This window comes from Xenopus laevis, chromosome 3L (genome assembly GCF_017654675.1).
Source record: "Xenopus laevis strain J_2021 chromosome 3L, Xenopus_laevis_v10.1, whole genome shotgun sequence".
Taxonomy (NCBI): Eukaryota; Metazoa; Chordata; class Amphibia; order Anura; family Pipidae; genus Xenopus; species Xenopus laevis.
Genome location: NC_054375.1, coordinates 80,479,851 through 80,506,023, shown reverse-complemented (window position 1 = coordinate 80,506,023; position 26,173 = coordinate 80,479,851). Strand labels below are relative to the sequence as shown.

The following is a 26,173-nucleotide window of genomic DNA, read 5'->3' as shown; positions in this document are numbered from 1 at the left end:
ATTATGTTTTATTGGTTTTCAAAGTAAAAATAAGTTATAAAAGCAAAAGCACAAGAAACATGTAATTACAGGGGCAATATTACCCCTTGTTCAACATGAGCTCGATGAATAAGACTTGCACTGAACATATTTTTTGCCTATTGTTTTAATCACAAAAAAAGTATTTTTTTTGTTATTTCTTAAACTAAGCAGGGCAAAAGGGGAAATTAAAGTAAAAGCACTGATTTTCCAATAAAATCATTCCTTACTTACATAATGTCTGAACACGTGTGTACTAGCAAACACATAAGTGCACTATACATATATACACAATGAAGACTTTATTTACATAGCTGACATTTTATCCTACTGAAACAGTATACCCTGAACACTGGAAGCATATAACGCGGCTCCTTCTGCACAACACACAAATACATGATGAAGATATGTAAATAACAAGTGGTTGGTTTAGAAATAGATTTTTTTTGTTACAGTTTTTTTCCCTTTACCTTTAAATATCAGGTTGCGGACATGCTGATAATTTTTCCAATAGCTACCCCTGATGGGTTACAGTTGGTTGCCTATTTGTTTTCAATTCATCAGAAGAATCCATTCAGTGTGTGGCAAATGCTTCCATCAACAGCACTATTACACATCAGTATGCTTTACCCTCTAGATTTGGTACCAGGGCCAACTGGGCGCCCTAGGCAACCCATCAGGCACCTCACTCCCCCCAACCCCCATGTGGGGTGTGCACATGCACCATGATGTCACACAGGGGGGCTGCGGTTATACAGGGGTGAGCATCAGAGGGTAGAGCAGCAGAGGGGAGGAGAGGGGTGGAAAGGTAAGGGGCAGGCAGAAGATCTTTTAACAGGAACCTGCACCTCCCTATCGATTAGGGATACACCGAATCCAGGATTCGGTTTGGGATTCGGCCTTTTTCAGTAGGATTCGGATTCAGCCGAATCCTTCTTCAAGGCCGAACCGAATCCGAATTTGCATATGCAAATTAGGGGTGGACTTTTTGTCACAAAAAAAGGAAATAAAAAATGTTTTCCCCTTCCCACCTCTAATTTGCTTATGCAAATTAGGATTCGGATTTGGTTCGGTATTCGGTCGAATCTTTCGTGAAGGATTCGCCGAATCCAAAATAGTGGATTCGGTGCATCCCTACTATCGATGCACCCTAGGCAGGTGCTTCTTCTGCCTACCCCTAGTTCCAGCCCTGTTTGCTACTTTTGAACTAACCAACTTTCCTAGCAAAGGGCACTACCCTTGCTGGCATGATTTTATAGTACCCACACTATGGAGCAGGCCCTAGGTGGCCCAAAATATTAATTGGATGGGAGACAGCCAGAAAGCATATTAAGGTGAATATTGACAAGAATGTTTATTGCAGTTCTGGATACTGCTGGAAGCCCAGCATGAAGGTAAATTACGGTAGATATTTGGGGGGGGGGGGGAACATACTTGTTGCCTCAGAAATGATCGAAACTGTAATGCTGGGCCACCTACATTAGAAAATGAACAAACTCTAAGATGAGTTGGCAGCTATGAATTCTGTAAGGACTTACCCCCCAGTCCTATAACTGGAGTTAATGCTGCCATTCCCTGCATGTATTCAGTTATATTTATTTTGAATCATTAAAGGAATTGTTTGGTGTAAAGATTAAAAAAAAACTAGGTAAATAGATAGGCTGTGCAAAATAGAAAACATTTTCAAAATGTAATGTATAAAGTGACCAGATTTCTAACATAATTGCTAGAACGCTACTTCATGCTTTGCACTCTCTTATTTGTTATCAGACAGTAACCAATCAATGACTGTAGGGGGGGGGGCTTTATGGGTCATAACTGTTGGCTTTTGAATCTGACCTGCATGCTAAAGATCAAAAACAAACTCACTGAACAGTTATGTCTCATGTAGCCCCCCTTCAAATCGTTGGCAATCTAAGAGTTAGAAATATGTGAAGCAGGAAGTTGGGGTCTGTTAGACAGCCAAAAATCTATAAAGACTGGATAAACTATATTAGAAATATTTTTTATTTTGATCAGCCTATGTATCCAGTTTTTATTTTTACACTAAACTGTTCTTTAAAGTGCCTACTCCAAGCCTTTGCAATTGAGTGAGAAGAACCTCTGCATTTCAGGATCACTTCTGCTTGACCTTCTTCATTGTATTTAATCTGTATTTTTAATGTATGCACCAATTTATTGTAAAGTCGGGTCGTATATTTTGGTGCTTCATAAACATTATTAATGATAATCATAATGCTGCCAAAGTCATTTAATCAGTGATGTTAATGACACAGTAACCACACAAGGCAAACCCTACCAAAATAGTTTAATATATAGATTTGGAAAGAGCAATATTTTGTGGTCCACAATGTTGGCACTTTATAAATGTGTGTGCAATAACTGCACTCTAAAGTTGTGATATAAAATAATCATTTGGATTCTTAGACTACCTGTACTCAACAGGCCACCAAAACTGGCTTTGTATGTTGACATCACTTGTTAGACTAAAGCAAATCTTTAGCTTTAACTGCTGGAAAAAGGAAAAACACAAACCATTTAATTGTTTGGTGTTCTTTGACTTTTAAAGGGATTCCGTTATGATTTTTATGATATAGTATTTATTACTAAATTTCACAGTGTACATTGCAAGAAATTAATTCTACTATTTACAATTTAAAATTAATTCTACTATTTAAATGTATTTATTTAGTAGTAATAATGGTGTGTAGGCAGCCACCTCAGGTCATTGTATCCTAGTCCTATGCTTTTGGAAAAAGCCAGCACTTTAAGATGGAATGGAACTGTGTTCAGATAAGCTATTGTTTCTCCTACTCAATGTAACTGAAGGCACTGTGACTTGGGTTGGCTAGACTTGAATTTTTACTATTGAGTGCTATTCTCATATCTACCACTAGGCTGGAGCATTTTAAGTAATTAGCTGTCAGGCAGCTGTTATCTGTAAACTTCCCATTGTTCTGTTGTTAAGCTGCTGTGGAAGGAAAGCAAAGAAAGTAATATCACTCCAACTTGCAGCACAGCAGTAAAGAGTTTATTAAACCACAAGTCTTATGGCTGGGGGGATCTGAGAAACATTTTGGCAAAAACATGTTTCCCATGACAGAATCCCTTTAAAGGTAGAATAAACCTTAACGGGATTCTGAGCCTGAGAGGTATTTCAGATGCAGGCTAGAAAATGACAAGCTACTTATTATAAAACAAAAAAATAATAATGAAATGTTGCTTATAATAGATTGCTCTAGAATATACTAATATTTAATATAAAGGTGAACTACTATACTTCCCTTTATTTGTGGAAATCAACTGTACTTCTGTTTATTTAATTCTTTTAATTTTGTGATTTCCTTTTTCAAACAATCCTCTAGTTTTATTTCCCCTACTCTTCTCCACCAGTAGCTCAGCAAGCCCGGTAAACACTCTAAAATGTATAATTTTTGTTGCAAAGTGTGCCAGCCTGTGAAACGCTACAAGTGCTGGCATTTATCTTAAGTAGTGGCCATTAACACACCTCAAATTGGAAGGCAGCTAAATGTCAACTATTGTTACTTTTTACAAATAAAACTGTACAGAAATGTAATATGCCAGCAGGAGTTCACATTTGTCCCCCTGGAAAAATGCAGTTCCGCTGAAGCTTTATGCCTCAGAGCAGAAAGTGAGAAGAGCGAGAAGCAAAGAGCTAAAAAATGCTAGAAATTGACAACCTATGTGAAGTGTATGATATAAGTAATGTGCCACATAAACTGGGATCCTAAACAGGCCACTGTTCCATTAAAGGAACAGTAACATCAAAAAATTAAATACAAATATAATACAGTGTTGCCCTTCACTGGTAAATCTGCTGTGTTTGCTTCAGAAACACTACTATTGTTTATATTAATAAGTTGCTGTGTAGCAATGGCGACAGCTATTCAAAGGAGAAAAGGCTCAAGTTACACAGCAGATAGCAGATAAGCCCTGTAGAACATAATATTATCTGTTCTCCAATATTTAGGGCAGGGGCACACGGGCAGATTCGGGGAGATTTAGTCGCCTGGTGACTAATTGCCTCTTCTGCGGGGCGACAATCTCCCCAAACTGCCTTCCCCCTGGTATAATGAAAAAACGCCAGCACCGATGCACTTGTGGCGCTTCGTTTTCCAAAGTCGCCCGAAGTTGCCTCGTGAGGCAACTTCGGAAATCGAAGCGCCGCAAGTGCATCAGTGCTGGTGTTTTCTAATTATAGCAGGCGGAGGGCAGGGGGAAGGCAGTTCGGGGAGATTGTCGCCCCACAGAAGAGGCGATTAGTCGCCAGGCGACTAAATCTCCCCGAATCTGCCCGTGTGCCCCTGCCCTTATGCTGTGCCATATAGCCTTTTTCCAATTTCCGCCATTGATATTCAGCAGCTTGTCTATATGAACTATAGTAGTGTTTCTGAAGCAAACACATCAGTTTTACCAGTGCAGGGCAACACTACATGATATTTTCATTACTTTAAACACTTTAATTTTTTGGTGTTACTGTTCCTTTAAAATGGCCAGCAAATCAATGACACCTATTATTTTAGGGGTGATGTGTAAGGGCATTGGCAGCTCTGTTCATGCGGACACCTCTTGTTAAAAGGCTATAGTGGATTTTTACAAAAAGCAACACCAACAGGAAAAGAGTAGCGAGAGCCACTAGGGTATTCCTTATCAAATTGTCCACTCCCATCACACAATTATTGGCTTTTATTGCCATTTAATTACATTCCTATTGGAGTGTGTACTAGGTGAATGCTACACAATCAATCATAAAAATTATCTTGTGAGATGCAGTTTATACTTGGGTTATTGATTTTATTTATTCAATCTTTTGTGGCTTTTACTGCTTGCACAGTGCACCTATACCTAACAGCAAAACACTGACAAATCAAGTGAGAATGTCACAGACCTATTAAAAAAGTTGTAAACCCAAGTGCATAATGATTGCATTGTTTCAATGGTTCATGTAATCAGAACCAGTATGCAAGACATAGCCAGATGGATGCTGCTTTCAATAACTAACTTTAAAATTACTTGAAATGTGTAATTAATGTATATTGCTGCTTATAATGAAATGCAATTTGCAATGGAGTGCAAAGGTTTATAGTTGGGTTTACAAACAATTTAAACATGTACTAAACTAATGGAATCAGTTCATAAGCCTCTGTTGCAAGAGTCTGATGCTTTTTGTGCAATAATACAGCAGTTTTTAGTGATATGAACCTACCGTTTGATTGCACTGAGCACTTACAGGAGATTCCCATTCAAGATGAAAGTCAATTTTGAGTATTTTTTTCACCATACAAGTATTCAAAAACCTCAAAATGACCCTTTGTGCCATTAACCTTATAGTTCTAGTACCCAACTTGAGAGTGTTAAAGAGATTCAATGAGGGCTTAATGACTACTCGTGAGAACAATGCAATACTTGTCAATTTAAACATAATCCAACTTACTTTGCTGCTCAAGTAGATCATGAAATGCTTGTAACCACTGATAAAAAAGCTGCTCATCACTGCACCAAAAGGTCACCTCCTTGCACCGCCAGCGGTGCTTCCTCACTCTCTGTACATAACGTACTAAAATATATAAACAAATGAACACTGAACATTGCCATCACTGACATGCAAGCAAGATATACAGCTTGATAATTATAAAGAAAAGCAGTTTCTCTCAAAAATATTACATTAAAATATTTTATAACAGTAAAATAATATCTTAATACAGACATCAGATATTATGCTATGTAATGATTAATTAATTAATGGACAGATTTTGCGGCCTGCTAGTTATTGAAGCGAGTCAAGAAGAACGGAGCCCCACACACCCATTTATACACAGTTGGGGAGCTTACCCCATTTATTGTAACCGCCTGTGCATCAATGTTTCAGGGGGCGAAACTCACTCTCCTTCATACACAGCCTTCTATGGAGCCACTAAGTATCTATCCCTTGATAGGTTGTTAGCGGGGACATTATAAAAGGACTGACTGTCATTGCCATCTACTAATTAGCCACAGCTTCTCATCTTTGAGTCCCAGACCAATTTGTACATGGTGATTTGACAAAAATGTATTTTCATGGGATAAAGCCTTTCTCAGGAGTAATTATTGCCATTTTGCCTTGACAGCTCTTTCCTAAGGAAAAGTTGAATGCCCCTTCTACCATTGGCCTTATAGTTTCAAGCGTTATCAAAATACTTATATACAAGAATGCTGTAAGTACACAAGCCTTTTAGATAAGAGCACTAAAATAAGTTTTATAAATGTTTTATCTAAGAGGCTAAGTTTACACTAGGCAGCTATTAATTATGTACGAAATCCTACATTTCAGCAACAATGAGAGCAGTAAATAAAGTTATAATAATAATAAAAATCATTAATACTGGTCACAACAGCCCAGGGAAGCAATTTCTTTAAGTAAAATGACTAAAATATCAATTTATTTTTAAAAAAGATAAGTCATGGCATAGCAAACTCCAGATACTTGTTACTGTTGAGAAAATAAATACTGTCAGCAGTATTCTTTATACCTGTAAATGCACGAGGCTTACAAATATGCTGCCATTTCATACTGTTGTAGTACTTCTCATCAATCTCTGCTTCCCCTACTGAAACAATTTCAGTCACTGGGACGGTAACACCACCTACAGGGAGAGAAACAGGGGATGAAATTAAATCAGATGTTATGGGCCATACCACATAACAGCACATATATGTATTGTCTTTTGTTTTTTCAAAACACACACACACACACACACACACACACACACTCTCTCTCTCTCTCTCTCTCTCTCTCTCTCTCTCTCTCTCTCTCTCTCTCTCTATACTGGTTAACTCAAAAACGGAATAATATAAGAATGAATGTAAGAATTAAATTCTCCAGTTAAAGCCATTTAACTAGAAACCCCAGGTCCTGACAATAAAATAATGATATTAACAATAGAATAATGAGAACACCCTATTCCATGACGGGTAATGGCTGGTATTTAGGACTATTAATATAAATTAAAGATCAAGACCCCTTGTCCTGGTACATACAAAGGCCAGACCTGAGGCAGATAAGGGGGAAGGGAAGGCTGATGCTAGTGGTCTCAGGTAATCATACAATGACATGCTGACCAAAGGTCAAGACTCTGCAGACAGAAGTCAAATAATATATAAGCCGTCCCGAGTATAAGCCGAGGTACCTAATTTTACCTCCAAAAACTGGGAAAGCTTATTGACTCGAGTATAAGCCGAGGGTGAGAAATGCAGCAGCTTCTGGTAAGTTTCAATCAAAAAATTGAGGGTTTCTGCTCCCATTGGAGGTGCCGGGGTCTCGTTTTTGGATTCCGGCGACAATTCTTGGACGCCGGCGAATATTCTTGGAAACTATTCTTGGACGCCGGGGACTATTCTTGGACACCGGCGACTATTCTTAGGCCCGGCGACTATTCTTAGATGCCGGCGACCGTTTTTGCACTTGACCCGAATATAAGCCGAGGTAGAGTTTTTCAGCATATTTTGGGGGCTGAAAAACTCGGCTTATACTCGAGTATATACGGTAGATACAGAAGTGTTGCTTCAGAACTGCAAACACCCATCCTGTCTCAAACTAGAAGACATATATTTTATGGTTTGTGTATATTGGAATCAGGGAAACATAAAATGATGTAACAAGTATTGCAATATTTACTATAGTAAGCTTACATGCCTTCTAATATAGGAGGAGGGTTTTTGAACATGTATGGTATTTCCGTGTACCCTTTACTCTTATGGTAAATGCTCTGTTAAAAGGTATAAAAGCTTATTGTAATAGGAGTGTCTTTGGGAAGTTCTCCTGTCACACTTAAGTACTATGCTGTGGTGTGGTTGTGACAACTTCCTAGGCAAAACTCTTGTCTTGTTTGTCTTTGTCTAATAAATAACCTCACTTATTTGAATAGCCTTTTCTCTGAGTTTTGCTTTTATAAACGAGGTCTTGGTATACAAAATACCAACAGTCCCACGTATTCCAAATAATGGATCCCATACTTGTATCATGGGGGTACAAAGTCTGTAGTATCACACAGGATATTATGACCCCACGAATCACTGAAATAGTAACCATGTTCAGAAAGAAAGAATGTTGAAGCTTATACCTGGCCAAACAATTACACAATCCAGATGACTAGTTGGCTATTAGTACAACACGACCACAAACAAATGAACTCATTCAACAGCTCACAAGCCATAACACTGATCTCCACTTGGATGTGCGTGTCTAATCCCTGCATTAGCCTGATGGATTTAATTTATTTTTTAAACTGTATTAAGTTTTAGCTTTACAAGATGATCATACAGTGTTGGTATAAATGGTTCTACGCTGTACAACTTAAGCTGGCCATACACGCACCGATTTAAACATTGTTTCATTAGAGTTTCGGACCATGTGTGGAATAATTGTCCTGACAATTTTTATACCATGGTGATCCCATGGTGATCGGTCGTTCAGTCGATCAAACAGATTAGAAAATTTCTTTGTATGTATTACCTGACGATATCCATGGGTGACCATCACTGCTATTTCTGCTAACTTTCCTACAATTGTTGTCTGACAATTAATGGCCTGAACATTGTCTGATTTGTTATTTGTCCTACTTTAATGCTACAGTTTAAACCTGAATGGTTAGTTTTTAGATCATTGCATTAAAACGTATGATCGTGTCAGGTCTGGCCACAGGTGTGTGGCTGGCAGGTAGGAGCCTATGTGCTGTGTAAAGGATCAGGGCAGGCCAGTGGTTGGAGGCAGGCAGCAAACAAACAAGTCCGTAATATAGGCAGAGGTCTGAGCTGGCAGCAACCAAGGAAAGTTCAACAAAACAGGCTGAGGTCTGGGCAGGCTGAAAACAAGGATCAACCCAAAGAAACGGGCCTAAGGTCAATTATCAGGAGATCAAATAATCAATGGGAACTGGAACAGGGGCAAAAGGCAGGGAACCAGGGAGGAACAAGGAACCAGGCAAGGTAATCACAGGTCTGAAGAAACAGGGAGTTCCTAACAAATCAATACCCAAGCTTTCGCCATGCGACAAATAAAATTTGAACGTGCATGGCCAGTCAGTGAAATATAAACACAGCGAAGCCTCAATTTTACATCCCCTGATTTTAAGTTTTCCCATATTTTACATCTTTTGGTGGTTTGACACTATATATATATATATATATATATATATATATATATATATATTTCACTCTGATACTGGCTCGATAACTGCGGTAAATGTGCCTGGGTGCAGAGACAGCAAATTAAACAAAATATATCCAGAAGAATCCGCACTTAGTTTTATTTTTAAAAGCCGTCCCATGAAAACCATAAAATGGGGTTCACTTATATGACAGCAATAGCAACCAGGTGGGTGGCCAAATAGTCCACAGATCCACTTGTTTTGTGCCAAATAGTGCACAGAGCCACTTGTTTTGTGACTTTGCCAATCTATCAGTGTATAGCCAGTTTAAGGTTCTAACCGACATCTTGGTGTTATTGTGCCTTGGTCATTTTGGGGTGAATTTGTTATATCTGGCGTGATTTTTCAAGCATGAAATCGGAAAACCAAAAAGAAATAATACATATTAAAAACATTCTTGCCAAAATACTGAAACTTAAAAGGGAATGTTTACCTTTTGCAAAGTCCTACAATAGTGGGACAACAACTGTTTTAAGTCAATGTTAAAAACTATGATACTATGATCATGAAAAATTTTATATGCAATATGTCTTTATATACTGTTAATTGCCTCTCTGTATGGTTGTACAATGCAATAATATTACAAATATGGAGGAAATACTACAACTACAAAGATTAAATGCCATGTGCTAAGCAGTACTTTGAATCTACAGAAGGGTAAAGGCTTTGCTCACCTCTACTTTAATCAGTCCCAATAAGGGTAAAGCCAGCCATGGGCCTGGGAGTGGGTCTGTTTACCTTTCCGGGTTAAACTATTTCCTGGCTGTTTCTTTCAGCTAGATGAAGAATTTAAGTCAGAAAAATACTTACCAAAAGAAGCAGCTATGCTTGCTGTATATACACACTAAAAATTCAACCTAGCAAGAATGTTCTATGCTCAAATTTGACATGGGGGCAATACAAATAATTAAACATGCTTTTGTGGCAAAAGACCTTTAGAACAAGGAATGGAACAACAAACTCAGCTAATTCCACAAAAACTCAATAAAAACACAATTAGCAGTTGCCCTTAGTTTGCCTCAGCAAATGTTTTCTGTAAACTGAACTCGAAAACAATGATTTGAGCCAGAAACATGTCTAACTAGAACTGGCTAACTAGCAAACCACACACTAAATTTAAAAGGCATCATGTTTTACTTCACAAACACCTTACCTAATGTAGTTCAACTATCTGTGTCTGTCTATCTTTTTATATTTCACAAAAGTTAAGATCACTTTGGAAATATATCTTAGGCAAGAGACAGATAAATTACACCCTGTTTTGCTTCTCTATAAGTTATTCTGAGGCCATATGGATGAGTGACAGCTGAGACACACATTAGTAAACAATACCAGCTGTGTTTGCAGAGCAGTGTTTGCTAGTCCTATGGTATACTAGGAGACCTGATAACTAGTTTCCCAGCGTGGACCTGGCCTAGCCTAAAACAAACTCCACAGTGATCAAACAGGGTTAGTAATTAATAATAGGATTGATACATCATCTAAAATTTGCATTTTCCAATAATGAAATAATTAACAAGAATAAGTCATACCTGAAGGGAATTGCCGAGTGAAACGGTTTACTAGGCCTCTTGTTTGGTGGAGCACTCTTGTCAAGCAGATTCCTGATGGAGAACAGCATGCGATACAAATAACAGTCAGACTACAGCAACCAACAGACTACTGAACAAAACTGTACGATGAAACATCTATATGATAATAATCCTCATAAAACGTGTATTAACTATGCCATTTGTCTTAAACCTATGGTGATGTGAAAGACTATGATTCTTACATTATTTAAGATTTTCTACGTTTATGGTGAGACTTTTACGAATCCCTGCACCCTTGCGGCAACGTGAAAGTGTTTGCCCATGCAAAGTTTTTATGGCCAATTGACTCAGAACTGGGTCCCAAATGTATTAATAATTATGGCTGTAAAAACATTGACTTGCATGGACACATTCTTTATATTCCTTTTACTTCTAATGCTTTGTGCCACATTCTATCCACCTTCCAAAGCCAAGTTTGAATGGTTGAATCTGCATTAATATTAACCTAGACATAAAATATGCATAGGAAATAGGTGTTAAATTGGTTTGTTTGTTGAAGTCATCAAACAAGCAGATCTTTGTCCAGTTATGTGCCCACATATGTGGAGGACCATACTGGACAAATCTGACTGTCTCTCGGACAGGGGACAAGATGGCCAAATGTAACAATTCAAAACAACTCAAATTGCTTTATCCTTGTCAGTACAATCATGTCATGGTGAAAATGCTTCATTTTTGCACTGAAACTGAAACTGAAACTAAAAGGATATCGCTATTTATCATAAAAAATAATAATTTTCAGGCACCAGAGACATTATCTGACAAAGAGACGAGTTATTTATTAAGATTAGGCACTGTTAAAAATTAAGCAGTTTTACCATTTCTATATCAATGTTAATGTGGATCTTCAACTACAATTTCTTGCGCACAGTTTGAAACTAGGAATTCAACAGTAAAATGTGTAACAATGACTAAAACACAAGTATTAAATACTTGTTGTTTTGTATAGAAAATGTGTTTTGCATTAAATTATTGACATGCTCTTTAGCTAAATGTTTGTGGAGAACAGGCCTTGGAATGAGCGCAAAAGGGTGACTACAGGAGTTTTAAGCGGTTTTTTTTTGTTTGTAGCCCACACCCACAATGCTAAAGTGCCCAAAAAAACCCTGACTTGGAAATCCCAGTGTTCCTGTCAGCACTTCCCAGTTGATAGTGTGAAGCTAAAAGTGTCCAATGGCTCAGGGTGTAGGCACATCAAAAAGCTGTTAAGAGCGTAGGGGTGGATTCTCTGCCTGTGTCTATCTGTAGGCCAAAAATATACACCTGGGGGCTTAGCCTAATTTACAATACTGGGCTCAACATCACCTCCAATACACACACTACCATTGCTGAATCACACCAGCAAGCTAATTCCCACGTCAGCTTCAGGAGGTAGCAAAGTCTAACTAAAGCTGGCCATACACTATAAGATCCATCTTTTCCCCGATATGCCAATAACAGCAGGGCTTTATCGGGGGTAATCTGAATGTTTGGGCGTTTGGCCGAACAATCAGATTACGACGAGTGCAATGAGCTCCGACCGGTCGGTTGGGAGAAAATCAAACCTTCCCGATCGATATTGTGTACAGATATTGATCGGGAAGACCCGGCGGAAGCCTCCATACACGGGCAGATAAGCTGTCAAACTGGTCTAAACGACCGATGTCGGCAGCTTTATCTGCCGTGTATGGCCACCTTAAGATACAGATAAGACTCCATATAAAAAGGTAAACATTCCCATGCCAATGCCAGGAGTACATTTTCAGCAGATAGATATCACATTGATAGAAATGTTGTTGTTTACAGGCAGATCGTGTTGCTGATAAAGTGGGAAATAAATGCTAATGTGTTTGTCATTAATTGAGCTCTGTTCAACCTCAGGCCTATTGATTTTTATAGACCTCCAAGACCCTTAACTCTCATAGGACACTGGGGACATTTTAGCTGGATTTTGCTAGGCAGTCTGTTGATTTAAGTGAATTCTTGTAAGGAAATTGCACCTTAGACCTGCAATGAATCAGTCTAATCAATAGGAGTTCAAGAAAAGTTCAGCGGAAGAAAGAACTAACCTTGTTTTATATAACCACAGCTCTTTTAAGAACGAGAATAATTTAGTAGTTAATGGGGGGGAAATGTTTCCGATCTATGAATAAAAAAAAAAATTATATTCATACATTTTCATTCCTAATTGTGTTTATGCTGCTATTCATTTCAATATATCTGCTATTGTGCTAAACAGCAGTAAAGAGTAAAAAAACACAGCTATGTAGGGAGGAAAGCAGAAATGAAACATGGGAAACACTGTGCCTCTCACTACATGGTAACCTGTGTAATGTAATATGTGCAAGGGCCCCTACAAGAGTTTTAGCTGTGTTTGAGAACAGGCTTGGGAGCACCTAAGTTCATGAGTTAAATGATTCCTTATTATTAGTCTGGTTGAGGCCATGAGCATTCAGATCTCCATTTCAGCACAATTGGAAACCACAGTGTTTTGTTTACAAACACAACATGCTGCCCTTCAATACCTTTGCACCTAAAACCTATCAAAAGCTATTAAAAATAGAGGAAATCTTAAATACAAAAAAGGAATTGCAAATACAAACCTCTATGTTATATAGCTCTAACGAGGCAATGAAATAATCTAAATTGTGAACAATTTTCCCTCTATGTTGTGTGCTCACATACAAATTGAGACCAGCGAACAGAAAAGAAAGAACTTTCTTTGCAAACACAACATGTTGACTCATTTATTCTGACCTGAACACGTTTAAAATATGCGCACAAAAGAATCATTATTAGGGAAGATATACACAGCTTTAGCTTCTAAGGTCAAAGGCACACTGTCCACTTCTCTACACATGCATTTTCAGGCCAATCTACATACCTCCCACATTTTGGAAATACAAAGAGGGAAAAAAAAGTTGCAGCGCGCTGAACATTTTTGGCCATTCCCATTTTTGTGGCCACACCCCATAATTACCATGTTCATTTTACAAAATTTGGCAGGTTATGAAAGTTTGAACATATTTTTGTTTTCTTTTTCAGTTATTACAGTTTTGCTAATGAAGGTGAATTGCCCTTTAAGCTGTGAGTCTAACTTCTCCCAAGAGACCTGTTATCTTAATTGTTACAATGACTTATTTGCTTATCTCAAAATTGTTACAAAAGTATCTTATCTACATCTGTGGCTCTCTGCCAAAAGCCAATTAAGTTAGAAACTTTGTTTCTTTTTCTAGCTGTTCAGTGCAGGGAAAATAGGGACTTTACAGTACAAACGAGGGACTCAGCTGTCAAAAGAGGGACTACAAACGGGACAGTTGGGAGGTATGCAATCTACAGTCTGTGTCCCCATCACTCCAACGGATTCACTTGTCTCCGCCTCCACACAAAACACAGGTGGAGAGAACCGGACAGTGTGCCTAAGGCAAATTGTTGTGGCCACTGCTAATATCAGACAAACAAATTATGGCAGTCAAAATTTCTCCTTACATCTGTAATAACTTCCCATAGTTAACCACAAACTTAGTACCTGAAGCAGATGCAGTGGTAAGATGATCAAGTGTTTACCTAGAAATGTTCATTTGAGCATTGCTATGAGAAGGCTTGTTAATTTTTTGGGGGCACAGTCTTTTGGGGGCTTTGGGTTTTTTGGAGCAATTTGACATTCAGATGAAAGTGTGAAATTAGCAGAGCAGACAGTCATACAAGTGGGCTGTTTGTAGTTAAATGGTAAATTCACCTTTTAGCATACTGTATATCAGGGGCCCCTATCCTTTTTTTTTTTTTTCTACACGTGAGTCACATTCAGATGTTAAAAGAGTTGGGGAGCAACCCAAGCATAAATAAGTTTTCTGGGTGGTGCAAAATAAGTGCTGTGATTGGCCATTTGGTAGCCCCTGTGGTGACTGGCAGCACCTGATTGGGGCCACTGGAAGCAACATCCAAGAGGTTGGTGAGCAATGTGTTGCTCACGAGTCACTGGTTGGGGATCACTGCTGTGGATGGACCTATTCTAGGAAAATTTTGGATTAGTCTTCAATTCTTATTTGGTTAAGCACTTAGCCTTTCTCCACCTTTTTCCCGCCTGCAAATTAAAATACTATCTGGTTGTCGAGGTCAAGGCCCCAGCAACAATAAACAAATAGACTTAACAAAATGAAAGCAGTTAAAATCAAGCCCCATACTTTGTACTAACCCCTCTGCGCAGATTCTTCCAGCGGAGTTGCATGCATCCATCTTCCGGGCTCCTCTGTAAGCTGACTGGGAGATAAGTATTTTTTGTGCGTGCGCAGTTGGAGCAGTTTGCGACAACTGCGCATGCACGGAATTACACGGAAGCAGCAGATCTCTCAGTCAGCTTACCGAGGAGCTGGAAGATGGACGCATGCAACTCCGCTGGAAGAATCTGCGCCGAGGGGTAAGTACAAAGTATGGGGCATTTCCCTGGGGGGGGTAGTTTGCCTGAGGGGGGAGGAGGGAGGTATACGGGTTTTTTTCCCCACAGGTTGAATTCTCTTTTAAAGGTATTCGGTCATGCTTTCTATGGTGTAGTTATTATTTCTAAATTACACTGTTGACACTGCAAACAAAATTATTCTACCAAGTAAATTGTATTCCTGAACCAACAAGTATATATTTTTTAGTTGCAATATTAGTGTGTAGGCAGCCGTCTCAGGTAATTTAGCCGGTTCATGTGATTTCAGAAAGACCAAGTGCTGCACTATGGAACTGCTTTCTGACAGGCTATTGTTTCTCCTATTTAATGTAACTGAAGGAGTCTCAGGGGGACATGGATTTTTATTATTGAGTGCTGTTCTTATATCTATGTATCTACCAGAGACTTGTAATCTGGTTATCTTCCCATTGTTCTGCTGATGGGCTGCTGGGGGAAAGGGAAGGGGGTGATATCACTATAACTTGCAGCGCAGCAGTAAAAAGTGACTAAAGTTTATCAGATGTAGGGGGTTTGGTAGGTGAGAAAACCATTCTACACACGTGGGGTAAAATTCACTGTCCAGCTTTATTCGAAAAATTAAAACAACAAACGGGCATCTATTACAGATGTAGTCCTACCCTATGACATGTTAAGTCACCTAGTTTATCAGAGCACAAGTCACATGACTGTGGCACCTGGGAAATTGAAAATATGTTTAGTGGTGATGTGACTCACACATAACAAATGTCTAGCCCAATGTCAGATTTCAAAGTTAAATATTAAAAAAAAAATCTGTTTGCTCTTTGGAAAATGCATTTCAGTGCAGAATTCAGCTGGAGCAGCACTATAAACTGATGCATTTTGAGAAAAAAAAACATTTTCCCATGACTGTATTCCTTTAAAAAACAGAAATAATTAAAAAACAGAAAGAAATAAAAATCAAGCAACAAAGCTCCCAAAATACCTTTCAGCTGTGCTTAATGGGATTTGCCTACCACTGAATTTTCCTGAGATTAAGCTATTGAAATCACTTCAGGCGATTCCCGCTTGTCATAATCGAAAGATATTTCCGGAACTGTGTCGCCCACGAGGAATGCAGATTTCCTACAGGCAACAAAGTGTCCGGATATCACCCTAAGAATACTAACAGTTTGCTTTACAGGGGTTTTCACAGAATGACTGAAACAGAAAGACCGTATGTGGCAGATGGTTACAGATCAAATGTAATCAGATTGCAGAGAAAGTGACTGAGTCCATCTGCAGTGGCACACAGGGTGCTTTGTGTGCTTGAAACAGCACCCCTATTGACTTGCAATTATAAGTCCTGTAAGTGCTTCGCCAGCAGATATCCGACAAGAATCGACAGGAACTGTGGCATAGAACATTTATTATATCTTAGCTGGAATCCAGTAAAATATACTGGTTTATTGTTTTAGAGAAAAATCTATTCATAATTAAAAATTCTAATGGTTTGATTAAAATGAAGTCTATGGGATATGGCCTTCACAGAGTTCGAAACTTCTGGATAACAAGTTTCTGTATATATACCTGTACTTAAAAATGCAGTGCTATAAGCATCCATTATGCCATCAGCCTAACCCCAACAAAGAAGCTGTTAGAAAATACAAGCCACTACATAATAATACACTCTGGTAATACTAGAAAGTTCAAACTGTTGGTGAAGAACTGCCATGTCTGCCTTTTTGCATTTCTTCCTTTCTTTGTGACCAAGACTTCGCTGGAACTTCAGTGTTCTTCTGATTCCTATAACTGAAAGGAGGACTAAAGTTTAACTAAAGATGTCGGGCAGAAATGTTGAACATTATGTTTAGGACTTCTGTACCAGCCCAAAGGCAACCACAGCCCTTTAGCATTAAAAATCACTGGGGGTCATTTATCAACACTGGGCAAATTTGCCCATGGGCAATAACCCATGGCAACCAATCAGATTGTTGCATTCATTGTTCTACTTGCAGCTGGCTTTAAAAAGCTAACCACTGATTGGTTGCTATGGGTAACTGCCCATGGGCAAATTTGCCCAGTGTTGATAAATGAGCCCCACTGTGTTTAAATATGCCAAAGTAACACCCCATCTTATTTTCTGCCGATTCACTACACATGCTTTTTTGGCTGCTGTCATTTAATCCCTTAACTGCCTGCCATCGCCCCCTCTCCCATATGCTGCCTGTTTGCATTCTCTTTCGTTGTCTCATTGCCGACAATAAGCAGGGCTGCCATTAGAAATCACGGTGCCCCGTACAACAAAATTTTTTGGACCCCGCCCATCCAGGCGACACCCAGATCCCGCCCGCTCCACACCACAGTTAAAAGACCTCACAGACATCAGCACTAAAAAAGGTAACCCCCCCAACACACAAAAAAACTGTGGTGCCAGGGCCCTCCATAAAAGTTTATTTTAAAAAAATTGGTAGTTAGGGCCCCCCTACAAGTTTAAAAAAAAAAAAAACATTGGCACCAGGTCCCTCATAAAACCTTGGTGCCAGGGCCCCCCTTACAAGTTAAAAAAATTGGGGCCGCAGAAAATATTTTTTAAAAAAAAAATTGGCAGGGGCCTATAGAGTATTAAAATAAAACATTGGTGGCCAGGGGATTAAAAAAAAACAAACAAAAAAACCCACATTGGTGTAGAATTTAACTCGTGGCTTTTCCCCGATTCAGGACTTCAGTGTCGGCTCCTTTCGTGACTTTGTTTCTTTTCGCTGCTTCAGGACTTCAGTGTTGCCTCCTTTTGCGGCTTCAGGACTTCATCTGTTCGGCACTTCTGCATTTGGCTGTTCGGGACTTTGATCGAGCGGCACCGCTTTGGCGCTGTCAAGGGGGGCCCGACTCTTTGAAAAGTGCAGCCGTGCCGGGCCCCCCTTCAGGCCCGGGACACTTGTCCCCCACCCCCCCGATGGCGGCCCTGAAAATAAGCATGAGCAGTTGAAGCAATTCCTGACTAGGCCCTACTGCACATGCTGCTGCAGGGAAGAGACTCGAAGAATGTGAACGGGCAGAAGATGGTGCCTGAGAACTTGCTGCTCTGCATTTTAGTGTCAGGCTTTTTGTCAGGGGCACCTTTTTGACTAATGCACATTATGGGGAGGAAGAGGTGAGGGGGAAATGGCAGGCAGTTATAGGGGTATTTTGTTACTAGGGGGGTTTAGTACTCCGTTAAAGGAAAACTATAACCCTCGAACTATGTAGTTCTCTATAAAAATATATTGAATAAAACAGCTCAAGTGCTTCATGCAAATAAACCATTTTCATAATTATATACTTTTTTAGTAGCATGTGTCATTGGATAATCTTAAATAGAAAATTGTCATTTAGAAAAATTAAGGGCCGCCCCCTGGGATCGAAGGATTCACAGTGCACACAAACCAAACAAACCATACATAGGTCACATGAGCCAATTAACAGACAGAGTTCTGTCTTTTGCTTCCTCACTTTTTCCAGTTACAGTTAGAGTTGTAGTATTTCTGGTCAGGTGATCTCTGAGGCAGCACACAGACCTTCACAAAATGGTGGTTCAAGGCAAGAGATCTAAAAGGGCAATATTTACTTAAATATATATACCAGTTTGGCAAGATTCTTTAATATGTCACGTAATATGATATAAACTGTTGCTTAAATATTTATTTTGGGGGTAAAGTTTTCCTTTAAGGACCCACTCACTATATACATATAATTTACAGACTAGAAATGTCACAGCAAAAAGATTAGTCAATAATTCAGATCATTAGTACCTGGCATCTTTGAAACCTTAATAATTCTCTAAGTCTCTATCTTCTCAAGAGCTTCCTACAGCACACTGAGCATGTGCAGTGTCACTGACACTCCTAAGAAATTTCTGATGGCAAGCTTCTGTGCATAAATTGAAGGCCTGGATTATTACTAACAAAATCCAAGATGGGAAGCTCCTGTGACAACTTTGAATTCCTGGATCATTACTACTTGTCACGGCCGGCACCCGATGCCTGGTCTCGGCTCGGCTTCACCAGTAGTGTGACCACCGTTGGGCTTCGGGAGGTGCCCTCAGCTTACTTGGGTGCCACCTGGACTTAACGAGGGGTGCAAGGCGAGATGTTCTGGCTGGCGAAGGGGCATGGCTGTTAGCAGAGTCTTTTGGGCCGAAGGTCACGGTACAAATGGAGCAGGCAAGAGACTCGTCAGACAGGCAAGGTCGAGGCAGGCAGATATCAAGAATCGTCAGGCAGGCTAGGGTCAAACCGGGTTGTCAATCAAGGGGTTAAGCAGGAAGAGTTGTCGTAGGCAGGCGGGGGTCAGGATACAGAATGCAGAATAGTCAGGAACAGGCTGGGACAAACACGGGTAATCAAACAGACTAGATTCAGAACAGATCAAACGCGCAAGGCTCAGGAACCACTAGAAACAAGTTCTATCACGGGCACTGGCTGGGAGTATGAATGGGCCTTAAATACTTTCAAATTTCACGCCAAAACGTGCGCCAATGCGCGCTGGCGTAATCACGCCAGAGCGCCTGTGCCTTTAAGAGGCGCGCAGGCGTGCCCTAGAGATCAAGATGGCGCTGGATCCGGCGCCACAGAACCACGCGGCAGGTGTCCCCGCCGATGGCGCGGCGGGCGACCCCGCCGCACAGGTAATATTATTACACTACTATAGGGAAGCTGAACCTTTAGGGTGGTCTAGTAAGTTCAGTTTATAAAATATGGCACTTCTTCCCATGTACTTCCTTTGTAATGTATAATGTCGGTAATAAGAGCAATTAGCAAGGGTGTGCAATTTTGACTGCTGAATCATTCCATGGAAAATATGACATACACTTTTCAAGAAGAGATTACAGGCTCTTGGCTAGACAAGGCATATTAATATTTTACAGTCAGTTTACACAGGGATCGGTGTGGGTGAGGGGTGGCAAAAACGAACATGAAGATCTGTCAATGAAATACAATTCCATTTATCTAGTGAAGCACCCGGCATACATGTACAACTAACTCTAGCCATAACACTTTCTCTCCGGACATGTTATTTAGGCACAGTGAGTAACTGCCACAATGGGATGCCTGGCACACAAGAACATTAAAGTGATACTGACACTAAAAAACTACTCTTTTAAATATTAATATACATTATATTTATTAAAGATAGAATTTTAAAGTTGTTTGGACCTTGAATGAACTCACAACTAGAATGGTTTTTAACTTAAGAACAAACTTGAAAAAACTTGAATCAACAACCCGAAAACTTGAATTTATCAAGTTGTTGGCAAAAAAAACTCAAATCGCTCAACTTGATTTAGTTTTCAAGCGAAACCCACAGAAAAAACTCAAACATTATGAAGGCTATTAAAATCTTCAAATGGTTTAAGGGACCTCTGCCATTGACTTCTACATGACCACGACAGATTTTAGATGGTGTATTTTCAAATTAAAGCTATTTCCAGGGTCGGGTATAATAAATCTCAAAAAAATAAGTTTTTTTTTTAACATAAAAAATAGATTTTTGACTCCAAAATAACCTCAAAAACTCAAATTTTTTGTGAAAAACACAACACGAACCTTAATAAATTTGCCCCAAAAAGATGCCTATAGGTCATGTGAAGATTTTTTGCCCGAAAGGTCTACTTTTGTAAGTGATTGTTCCAAAAGCCGACTGTTTTGCCAAACTGACTGTCTCTTCTTAACCTGTCAGTTGGTTTCTAATGGTAACAGACTACTATTGCACAATAATTGCAGCACCCTCATAGAGGAACACGGGGAATCAAATGTAAAAGTATTTCGCAAATACTTTTACGGTAAAAGGAGGAGAGAGGGAGATTGTGAGATATAGATTAAGAAACAGTAAAAAAAAAAAAAATCTACCAGTGACAAATACCTAGAAACAGTAGTTTACAGACCAAGCATGAGGCTTCAGCAGCTGCAAAGGGTAATAATGTCTTTACTTATAGATTCAGGAGATGCATAAAGTATATTTTGCCTCTTTTAAAAGAGAGTGTATATACCCCCATTTAAAAATCAATCTCAATCAATCAAGCTCAATGAACAGGGCTTGTGCTAAACATAGTGCTTTATAATAGCCAGGAAAATATCATCCAGCAGGCCAATGGTCAGATACTACACTGCTGTGCCAATGTATTTGAGAGTAAGGGGGAGCTGCAAATCCTGCTGGAGCCCCATCTACAACTGAGAACAGGTATCAGCAGCTGAAATTTTCTGTATGGAGAAACTATTTGTGATTAGAAAATATCATAGGATGTTTTCCAGTAGTGCCATACATGCACAGATGCTGAACATTAGACAACTGACCAACTAAGTATGGGCATACATGGCCACAAACGGACTCTTACTTTGCCTCCAGGTTTGAATTATGGTGGGCTTTGGCCTATATAAGTATTCAGAAAGTGCTGGGAACAGTCTTAATTTATTGGGTATGGAATAAATGATATTTGTGCTTTAATATTGGGCAAATGTCATTGTTTTCAGAGGGCTGATATAGTCACAGTAGGTGATCTTGCACAACAATATGCTCATTCACAAGCTATTTTGTCTCTTTTAGAAGCTTCACATTTGCCAGTCTACAGATATGCTCTCTGTAGAATAAGCTGCTTCTTATCGCAAAGGCTGCAGCTTGGGGAAAGGGAGGGTTTTGTTTCTATAATGCTCCTAATTTCCCTTTGAACCAATTACCCTGTTTATGGGAGGATTAAGTTGAGCGTAATCATTTTTCATTAGGAAAATATGTGTTAAAAAAAAAAAAAAAAAAAAGGCACAGTCCATATATTGCAGATTCAACAACCTAGAGCAGTTGTCAAAAAGAGCCCAGCAGGTGTTTTCCATCCTTACCAACACACTATGTAATCTGATCCCACATTCTCATTAGCAGTTACACATTGAACAGCTCTTTGTGAAACTTCCCCCATGAATCCAAAGCACAGTCAGCAGTATTATTGGCAGCTCAGCATCACACTGGGTGCACTGCTCACAAAGCCACAGGACACTGTCACTACTACTATTGTTGGGTCACCAGTTGGGGGGGTGTGTGTGTGTGTGTGTGTGTGTGTGTGTGTGTGTCACATGTGGGATTAAAGGGCACACACTGAACAATCGCACGCAAGAAGCAGACTCATCACTGGGGGCGCTACTCAGAAACATTAGATGCAAAAACTGTACAGCCAATAAGCTAGCTGCTAGCAGGCTCAGCAACAGTTGTACCATGAGTGTCACTGCAGTCTGACGGCTAAACACAGACTTAGGGCAGCAACAACTGTGACAGCCAGGGACTGCTGAACCCCCCCCCCCCCCACCAATGCAACGCGATAGTGCCCTGATCACACACTGCCAACCTGATAGTCTCCCTATTGCGCAGCTGCAGAGGGAACAAACAAGGGGTGCAATGACACAACTACTCTCATCTACCCGGCCGCCATCAAATGGCACTTACCGGGCCGGCTCCGTTCTCTTCCGTGTCGGGGCCTCAGTTCTCTCCAGGAGAGCAGAGAGCGCCCGGGGTCCAGGGTCACCTCGCAGCTTTGCCTCTTAACCGAGAGCACCGAGCACAGCACGGCTAACGAGGTGGAATGAGCGGACTCCATGGCGACTGTTCAGTCTATGTGCGACCCCGGACACCACACCAAATGCCGTTCACATTGATCCCAACTGAGCTAGCGGTCCAGGATCCATTGTCTTCGCCGGAGCTTTACAAACCACGCCCACTGCCTTCTCGTCATCACGTATAGAAATGATTGGGACGTGGGGAGGGCAGGTTTGGTTCTGGGATGGCAAAGTCTAAAGAGTGGAGTCAGACTAAACAACTGTCTGGAGCTGATCTGACATATGTCACAGAGTGACTGGCGCTACACCTGCAGCTCCCAAGGGCTTTGAGGAGAATGATCTGTCTCTGATTGAGATCCTCATTCCCACAAACCTTTTTGCCTAACGAAATAAAGCAGTATTTTAAGCAACTTTCATATGTATATTAATAAAACATTCCGATGGTGATTGCTGTTAATGGGTTTGTTTACCTTCCAAACACTTTTTTTAGTTCAATTGTTTTCAGATTGTTCCCCAGAAAGAAAGATTTTTTTCAATTTCTCTCCATTAGTTTTATTTTTTACCCTTTTTCCAAAATCTACGTTTAAAGTTTAATGTCCCTGTCTCTGGTGTTTGAGTCTGGCAGCTCAGTGATTCAGGTGCAGACTCTGAACTGTTACAATCTTTCAACATTTAGGGGCACATTTATCAAGGGTCGAAGTGAATTCGAGGGAATTTTCAAAGTATAAAAAATTCAAAGTAATTTTTTTGGATACTTCGACCATCAAATACGATACTGTGACTTCACATTTACTTCGATTTCGATTGGAAGTAAAAATCGTTCGACTATTCGACCATTTGCTAATTGAAGTACTGTCTCTTTAAAAAAAAACTTTGACTTCAATACTTCGCCAACTTCACCTTCCAAACACTTTTTCTCAATTCAGTTGATTTAAGATTGTTCCCCAGAAATAAAGACTTTTTCCAATTACTTCCCATTATTTATTTTTTACTGTTTTTCCCAAATCTAATTTTTAGTTTAATTCAGGTGCAGACTCTGAACTGTTATAATTTTGCAATATTTAGTTGATACATTTCTCAGCAGCATCTCTGGAGTAAGAAATATATTAACTAAATGTATCCATTTAGTACAGTTTATAGAGTCGGCGACCTCCCCCTCCCACAGCTGCTTTAGAAGGTGAAAAAATACATTTTACACTTTTTATATTACATTTTATATTGCAGTTTTTATATTAGAAAAAATAGTCACACATAGATAATAGGAAGTAATTGGAAAAAGTCTTTATTTCTGGTGAACTGTCTTAAAATAACTGAACTGAAAAAAGCGTCGGAAGGTGAACAACCCCCTTAAAAGCAGTATCTGTCCACACAGAATCATGAAACCAAACAAAACATTGGATAATAAACATAATTCACATTTTACAAGGGAAGGTTGTTGACTGCCCTACCTTCATAATATAGAAATACTCATACACATGTCATATTTCAGGTCATTCCTTCGACTGTAAGCCCATTGCATTATTCTATATTATGAAATCACCCTAGAGCATGCATTACTCAACGCCAATGTTTATTAAACATAATGTGCCATCAAAAAGTAATGTTGATTTAAACTGTTTCTTTTTTCCTTTATCAGTCACCCCGTCAGAGTGAGACGGGACCGATTCTATCTCTGTTCTCTCTCTCCACATTCCTTTTCTCTGTGCAGACATTTCATGCTATTACATAAATGTTAGAACTACTTAACTCTCTCGATATGTTAAAATTCAAATAAAAAACTATTGAAAAGAAATACTCATACACAATGACAATGAATTATTATATGAACACTGGCTCTTTGCTAACTGTATGCAAATATTTATATTTTATTTATATAGCACTACTTATGTACACAACTAAGTAAAGCAGAGCAATTCATTAATAGAACAAACAATAATAAACACAAATAAATATAAAGTACAGTTATATTAAAGATTAAGAGCTTAGGGGCACATTTACTAAGCTCGAGTGAAGGATTCAAAGTAAAAAAATTAGAATTTCGAAGTATTTTTTTGGGTACTTCGACTATCGAATAGGCTACTACGACCTTCGACTACGACTTCGACTTTGATTAGAACGATTCGAACTAAAAATCGTTCGACTATTCGACCATTCGTTAGTCGAAGTACTGTCTCTTTAAAAAAAACTTTGACTACATACTTCACTTATTTAAACCTACCAAGGTACAATGTTAGCCTATGGGGACCTTCCCCATCAGTTTTCTAAGGTTTTTTTGATCGAAGAAAAATCCTTCGATCGATTAAAATCCTTCAAATCCGTCGATTCGAAGGATTTTATCGTTCGGTCGAACGATTTTTCCTTCGATCGATCGATCGTAGGATTTGCGTTAAAACCTTCGAATTCGATGTTCGAATTCATAGGATTTTACTTCGAGGGTCGAATTAGAGGGTTTATTAACCCTCAATATTTGACCCTTAGGAAATGTGCCCCCAAGTGTCAAAAAGACAAGAGGAGGGAGATCCCTGTCTGCAAAGGTTACAATGTAAGCAATGGTGTAACTAGATGGTATTGGGCCCTAAAGCAAATTCATTTTAGACCCCCAAATATCCAGACATTGTCCTGTTTTGCAATTATGGCCTCATGGGCCCCTTATACCTACTGGGCCCCCTGCAACTGCAGGGTCTGCTTCCTCTGATCAACTAGCAGGTAGATAGGGTTTGCTGGGACAAAAGGTTGAACTTTGTTGGATGTTTTTTTTTTATTGAAATCACAGCTACTATGATACAAATTCTCCAGTCATTTTACTGAAAAGCAGAGTTGTAACTAGGGATGCACCGAATCCAGGATTCAGTTCGGGATTCGGCCAGGATTCGGCCTTTTTCAGCAGGATTCGGATTCGGCCGAATCCTTCTGCCCAGCCGAACCGAATCCGAATCCTAATTTGCATATGCAAATTAGGGGCGGGAGGGAATTGCATGACTTTTTGTCAGAAAACAAGGAAGTAAAAAATGTTTTCCCCTTACCACCCCTAATTTGCATATGCAAATTCACGAAGGATTCGGGGGTTCGGCCGAATCCAAAAAAGTGGATTCGGTGCATCCCTAGTTGTAACTATAGAGGAAGCAGGCTCTGCAACTGTTTGGGACCCAGGAACTATAGTGGCCCCATGGAACTGATAACCAACTGCAATATATGTTCATGAAAAATGTTTATTCCCAAAGTTTAGAGGCTAAATGATCTTGCTATGGGGCCCAAAAACCAATCATTTTACTGCTGAAAAGTTCATTAGAAGATCCCAATATAAACAATTGTTACATAAATCGTTCATTTAATTAATGTGTTAATTAGTCAGTAAAATCATTGGGGGTCGGTGTAATTTGCCCAATTTTAAACCTTATACTCCTCCCT

At 39.5% G+C, this 26,173-nt stretch overlaps 1 protein-coding gene across 3 annotated transcripts in view; it reads right to left on the bottom strand.

Moving 5' to 3' along the window:
* The window catches only part of cerk.L (ceramide kinase L homeolog), a 57,734-nt gene extending 34,662 nt beyond the window's left edge, over window positions 1-23,072 (bottom strand). The window contains exons 1-5 of one of the 3 annotated variants that reach the window (XM_041585099.1): window positions 22,656-22,790; window positions 12,865-12,938; window positions 10,757-10,828; window positions 6,549-6,662; window positions 5,474-5,596 (exon numbers count right to left, since the gene is read on the bottom strand). In XM_041585099.1, coding sequence (XP_041441033.1) covers window positions 5,474-5,596; window positions 6,549-6,588 — 163 coding nt within the window. In that variant the 5' untranslated portion in view covers window positions 6,589-6,662; window positions 10,757-10,828; window positions 12,865-12,938; window positions 22,656-22,790. Of the gene's footprint in view, window positions 1-5,473; window positions 5,597-6,548; window positions 6,663-10,756; window positions 10,829-12,864; window positions 12,939-22,655 lie in introns of all 3 variants that reach the window. The other 2 variants (NM_001092758.1, XM_018250985.2) reach the window with 2 other exon arrangements.
* Window positions 23,073-26,173: the final 3,101 nt, after the last annotated feature.